Source organism: Crocuta crocuta, unplaced genomic scaffold (genome assembly GCF_008692635.1).
Source record: "Crocuta crocuta isolate KB4526 unplaced genomic scaffold, BGI_CrCroc_1.0 scaffold80, whole genome shotgun sequence".
NCBI lineage: Eukaryota > Metazoa > Chordata > Mammalia > Carnivora > Hyaenidae > Crocuta > Crocuta crocuta.
This window is the reverse complement of record NW_027527559.1, coordinates 2714754-2721338: the sequence shown is the minus strand read 5'-3', so window position 1 is coordinate 2721338 and position 6585 is coordinate 2714754. Positions and strand designations below refer to the sequence as shown.

General features: G+C 47.4%; 1 protein-coding gene across 1 annotated transcript; it reads right to left on the bottom strand.

The window, feature by feature from the left end:
* Nucleotides 1–1875: 1875 nt before the first annotated feature.
* Nucleotides 1876–4918, bottom strand: LOC144236288 (interstitial collagenase-like). The gene is given in 6 exon segments (XM_077769962.1): nt 1876–2260; nt 3575–3700; nt 3924–4072; nt 4166–4410; nt 4822–4849; nt 4851–4918. Coding segments are annotated over 6 exon segments (837 nt in total). The 3' UTR covers nt 1876–2039.
* Between the last annotated feature and the right edge of the window lie 1667 nt (nt 4919–6585).

The following is a 6585-nucleotide window of genomic DNA, read 5'->3' as shown; positions in this document are numbered from 1 at the left end:
ACGTTGTGATGCTGGAGTATCGGCACAAACACGTCCCACCTCACCCACGGGCACTCTGAGACCTCATGTGTGTGTAAGTCCTCCTTATTTCCTTCACACACGTTAGAGCTCTTTCAAGATTCTTGACTTATTTAAATGGCCCCCTTGGCTTTCAACCAAAAAAAAAAAAAAACCCAACCAACTTAATGAAAAATATACCTCATAAAACCAACAACGAAGAATCCCCCAGAAGCTTTGCCTTTAAAAAATAAAACTTCATCTCTGCTGGCAATTTCATAAGCAGCGTCTACTCCATTTAACAGTGATTCCCAGAAGTCAGAAATGACATCGACTGCTTTGTAGAAGACGCCTGTGCGTAGGAAGAACCTGATTCAGAAGAAGGGAGAAGACTGTAGTGCAGCAGCCTCGGTTGATTTCCAGCTCTTCTCCCCGGACACGAATTGAGCCCCCACATGCCGGGCCCTCTGCCTACGGGGTGTCTCATTCACAGGAATCCTACGTGCCAGCAGATGACACACGGAGACCAGGCTGACCGAGGAGGCTAACGGAGGTGTGAGCGGCTGACCAAACTTCTCCATTTTAGGATTTTCCGTTTGTGTCACGTCCTGGGGACCAGGGTAACAGCTCAGCCCAGGCTCCTACATGGGCTGGCCAAAGGGCTCCCAAGACCGCAGAGACCGAACGGACGTGCAGAATGAGCCACCAGCCTTGGGAAGGATCAGAAGGCTCACGCCCCAGGAGAGAACCTTCCTTGTCAGCCTCCTAGCAGACACAGCCCCGGGAGCCGCCACCAAGGCCCCTGCGGCGTCAGCACCCAGGCCCGTCAGTACCTCCAGCCCCTGAGATCTCCTGGGCCTTCCTTTCTGGGCCCGAGGCTACACTGCCCTCAGCCTGGTGGAGAGACGTGGTTTGAGCAGTGGTGTTCAGAAGCCCCTGTTTGTTCTAACTCCTAACACATTTATCATCCCAGACAGCGGCAACCTGAAAGGAGTTGGAAGACCATCTCTTGCTCCATTACTGACAAGCCTGTGATCTGTCTGCCTAAGTCCACATACTTGCATGTGTGCTAGTGTCGAGTGGAAGCCCTACAATGCCTTTCACTTTATGAATTTTCTGGCGATTGAATGATTTATCTGTGATAAAATTTTTTTTTCTTTCTTTCTCTTTCTTTCCCTTCCTTCCTTCCTTCCTTCCTTCCTTCCTTCCTTCCTTCCTTCCTTCCTTCCTTCCTAAGTAATTTCTATACCCAGCGTGGGGCTTGACTCATGACCCTGAGGTCAAGCATCATAGGCTCTTCTGGCTGAGCCAGCTAGGTGCCCCTTATCTGTGATAAAAATTTTTGAAGAACAAATCATTTCATGCCAATGCACTACTATTAAAATGACCAATTAAAAACATACTAAGAAACATATAGAATATTCAACAAAAATGTCAGAACAATTTAAAAACATAAGTCAGTGTGAATGATTTCTTTCTTTGTTTCTTTTTCTTTTCTTCCTTTTTTTTTTTTTTTACCAATTTTTAAAGAAGAATGATTCTCCGCGAATTTTGGTCACAGCGTCAAATGTTAGCTTGCTATCACAGGCTCGTGGTATTGGTGGTTCTTTTGGTTGGATGGGATTTTTGGAGGGTCCTAAAAAATAAATAGAGCTCCTGAAGAAAGTTAAGTTGACATATTATGTGAACACAAAAACATTTAAAATGAAGGCTCTATTTTTTTATTTTAGACAGAGCAAAAGCACGCATGTGCTAGAGAGAAACAAACAGGCTCTGTACTCATCATGGAGCCCAACACAGGGCTTGATCCCACTGCCCTGAGATCATGACCTGAGCCACTATCAAGAGTCAGATGGTCAAGTGACTGAGCCACCCAGCTGCCCTACAGAAGGAAGGTTCTTTCTTAAAGGACATAGCTGTTTATTTGAAACCCATTATCTAGATCCCTAATTGTCCAGCATTAAAAAAAAATTTTTAAATGTTTTATTTATTTCTGAGAGAGAGAGGCAGTGTGAGCAGGGGAGGGTCAGAGAGAGAGGGAGTCACAGAATCCAAAGCAGGCTCCAGGCTCTGAGCTGGCCGTCAGCACGTGTCACTTTGTGCTCACCGTAGATGGCCTGGATGGCACTGAGGTCCTTTTGAGACAGCAGGACATCACCATAGTAGAGGTAACTGGAGAACATTAGAGAGCCAAGATCATCAATATGGCCTAGTCCAAGGGCGTGGCCCACTTCATGTGCAGCAACATAATACAAGTTGAAGTCTAAAAAGACCAATAAAACATGTTTGCGATTATTGGAATGCAGTTTTGAGGAGCCCAAGAGGGAAATATAAACATCCATACCTCAGAAGCTTTACTGGTGACTTTCTTTGTGCAGTTTTGGTTTGTATCTGGTGGAGTCTGTGTGGGGTGTGTGTGTGTGTGTGTGTGTGTGTGTGTGTGTGTGTGTGCATTTAATTAAAGAAAGGGGAATGTCTTAATAATTTAGGTGGGCTGATTCAAGTTTGAATTTCTGAGATTGAACTAGTATAATTCCTGGAAGAAACTCAGCTGGCAAAGAAAAACCCCGTTGATTAATAAATATCATAAAATAAGGTAGAAAGTGCTATATTCTAGAGGAATAATAGGATTCTATGGACAGTTATTATTTTTTTTCTGCTCATAAGTCTTACATTATGCCTACTTCTGAAAATTCAGATAACACAGGAAAGTACCAAGAAAAATTCCCCCAAATCACTTTACCAAAAATAACCCTTTAAAATTTTGGTATATAATTATATATGTGACAGTGTGATTTAAAACAACCTAGCAACATTTTTATTTTTTTTATTTTTATTTTTTTTNCATATACAACCCACTTTTATTTTTATTTATTTTTTTTTTTTTTATTTCTAGGAGAGAGAGAGAGACAGCGTGAGCAGGGGAGGGTCAGAGAGAGAGGGAGTCACAGACTGAAACAGGCTCCAGGCTCTGAGCTGGCCGTCACAGAGCCCGACGCGGGGCTCGAACCCACGAACCGCGAGATCATGACCCAAGCGAAAGTTGGACGCTTAACCAACTAAGCGACCCAGGCGCCCCATCTAGGAACATTTTTAAAGTAACGTATTTTTGTTGGTAAAATGGTATCACTTGCAGAAATAATATTCCCTTACATTTAAAATTCTTTTTAATATTTTACTTATTTCTGAGAGAGAGAGAGTGAGTGAGAGCGTGAGCAGGGGAGGGTCAGAGAGAGAGGGAGACACAGAATCCGAAGCAGCTCCAGGCTCTGAGCCATCAGCACAGAGTCCGACATGGGGCTCGAACCCATGAACCGTGAGATGATGACCTGAGCCGAAGTCGGACACTTAACCGACTGAGCCACCCAGGTGCCCCAATATTCCCTTACATTTTTAAATAAATGAGACCAAAGAGTTACCATTAGCTTTCTAAGCAACTATTATAGTTTTAATAAAAGCTTACGTTTACTAAAGTACTTAAGACTGATCACAAAGCTGGCTCACTTTACTAAAGGCATTCTTCAAAAGAAATCATTGACCCATGAAAGGGGGAAATAGGAAGAACTTGTGGTCTCACTTCTGAAGTCATTGGTCCATGTTTTTTCTTCATCAAAGTGCACATCTCCTCCAATGCCTCTTCCTGGTGGGAAAGCATGAGCAAGTGGGCTTCTGGGTCCCCCAAAGTGGGAGTTATCGCCGTGATCTGTGAAGGGCAGAGCAGCAGGTACAGACCCCCATTACGTCTGGCTTCCCTGGGGAGGCGAGCGCAGTGACCAGGAGCTCAAAGCTATTCTTCGTCTGTGAATCTTTCCTTCTTTGGCCCATAAAATCAACACCCTTCCGTAGAACCCTCAGCCCAGCAGGGCAGGTCTGGGAGCCGTGGAAGGTGAAGTGCAGAATGGGTTTGGGAGACAAGCCGGGCTTACCTCCCCAGACAAAGGATAGCACTATGTCTGCCTGACCCTCCGAGAGCTTGGTGAAGGTCAGGACGGTGGCGTTACTCCAGAGTTGAAAGGCTTTGTCAATGGCATCATCCACCTCTGCTCTTGGCAGATCTGGTGTGTAATTTTCGATCCTTCACATGAAATAAAACAGAGACATATCGGACCTCCTTTCTCAGGGCTCTGATGGGGAACAGAGTCCTCACTCTGGGGCCCCTTCTGGTTACCTGTAGGTCAGGTGTGTGTGCTCCCACCGAGGGTTCCCGTCAGTGAGGACGTACTGAGCCACGTCGGGCACCCCACACCTGGCCTGCTGCATCACGCTCAGGGTGTCAGTGTCTGGCAGCCCAGTGACCTTCAGCCCAAAGAATTTCTGCATTTCCTTCAGCTTTTCAACCACTAAGCCGCTGTTTCTCTGCCTTTCGGATTTGTTAGTGCTAATCTTCAAGCTGTAGTACTTTTGTAGGTATTCCTGATAAAGGGAATATCAAAACACGAGGTGTGAAACCTTTCTCATTTTTTCCTGAAAATTTTCAGGATTTCACTGTGTGGATAGAGATGTTCTTTTGTCTTGAAGACTTAGTGCAAAGAGGGAGAAAAAAAAACAAACTCTGTCTGCATCTGCAATGATTTCATAGCCTTTATTAGGCTTACTAACAATAACACTGTGAAGTCAGTGTTAAGGTAGTCAGGACTCTCTCTCTTTCTGTTTCCCTCTATGTTCCAAAGAAATATCTACAGATGAGTGAGCAGATTTTTCTTTTTGTTATAAGGGAGCCTGTTTCAGAGAAAGTAGTTACTGTAGAATGAACCCCAAACTTGCTTGAGTTTCTAGCCCTCGACCTTGGAAACATGAGAATGGCGTGTGGAAATCAGCATTTACCCGGACCATCTCCGCATCTTGCTCGTGTCTGAGCAAGCGCTGTGAAGACGTGAGGGCCCACGTCCCAGAGCAGCAGCAGCAGAGGAAGGCTGGGCATGCCGACCCGTGTCGTTCTCCGCTCTCTGCTGAAGGCCTTCGATGCCCCTCACCTGCTGCTGCTCCAGGGTGCCTGCCTGCAGGCACCCCCTTTTGTAGGGTCCTCACAGCCCCCACAAAACCAAAGCCTATCTGATTCACAGCTGCCCAGAAGAGTTACATGCTCTTCATTTGTAACATGTGGTCTCAGCTTTCAAAAATTGTGACATAAAGCAGGTTAACCTTTAATCTTTTCTTCTGTCTTTACAATCTTATCATTATGACCCAACAGGACATCAACAAAGAGACACGCCTTCTCCCACACAATTGAGTTCTCTTATTAATTCCCTGCTCTCTTAAGCAAGGCCCTTACTATCTACACTACAATGTACAACCTACAGAGCGGTGTACGGACTTTCAGAAAAGTGAACGTCACGACTTGATCGCACTGGTCTACAGGCGCAGGGCTCAGCGTGTACTGCCCTGCAGGCGGAGGGAAGACAGGCTGTGTGTGCTCCGCTCCTTCTCTCCTTCTCTTCTCCCCGGCAGGACCCACTCTGGGGGTCACTGGCTGGAAGAGCCTTGGTAAACGGAAAATTTACATAGCATTTCCCCCTGTGTTTTTAAGCTTCTTCATGTCCTCTCTGAATCACAGGTCAGCCTGCAGTGAGGCTGCCGATAACTGGGCTGTCCAGCCCACGGAATGGGGGCTACAATTCACCACGCCGCCCCAGCCCTGCCTCGTCGGGTTCCCTGGGACGCATCTGGGCGGCCGTGTGGAGGCCATGGGTGGAGCCACATCACAAGGACCCGTGGCAAGTCTGTGTGCCTGCCACGGGCTCCTCCTGGACAGTTGAACACGTGTCACGCCTCTGGCTGTGATCGTTGATCCCATCACATACGCGTGTCTCCGTTCCAGTCTCTTACATAGTGTCTGCTCTGCCCCAGCCTCTGGGAGGAGAACCGAGAAGTGGGTCAGTCAGTTCTCCACAGGACCTCGGGTTTGCGCTGTGACATCATCACAGAGAAGACACAGACATCCATGTCCCTGGAGCACCGGGGGAGGAGGCCCTGGAGGGTCAGTCTGGCCCGGTGTGTCCTGACCTTCGTCAACCTTCGCTCCTGCTCCTGGGTGTTTGTCAGATCTCTGCACCCACCTTAACCTTGTGTTTCTGCTTTTCATGATGCAATCCCTTTAAAACCGTAACCTCATTCTAAGCAACCACACCCGTGGAAATGTGATTAATACCTCTGTCCTGCATATGAGCACCTTCTGGTCCTCCAGGGCCCTAGTCCAATGGCTTCTCCCTCTGGCAAGCTAACTGCCTTCCCTGAGACCATGACCTTGACAGGCAGAGTGGACGGGATATCCACACTGTATCTCCGCTCCTTCCTCTTTGGTGGTTGGCTCTCTTCTTTCCTGCCAAGGCAGTTTGATTCCACAGGGTTCCATGGGCTTTAGAAACCCCTACTCTGTAAGACGTGCCCCTGACATTACCCTGGGCACCATAGAGATGCTCATGCACATGCCCGGCGCATGACGGTAGGAGCTCATTGGCACCCCGCCCTGTCGATTCGGTGGAGTAGTGCAGGAGCGCGCGCAGAAAAGTGAGAGACCTTCTCACAAGAGAGCAAATCGTCTCTTTCACCAGGACTCCTGATGCCTGCGGAGCCAAGGGATATCCGGAA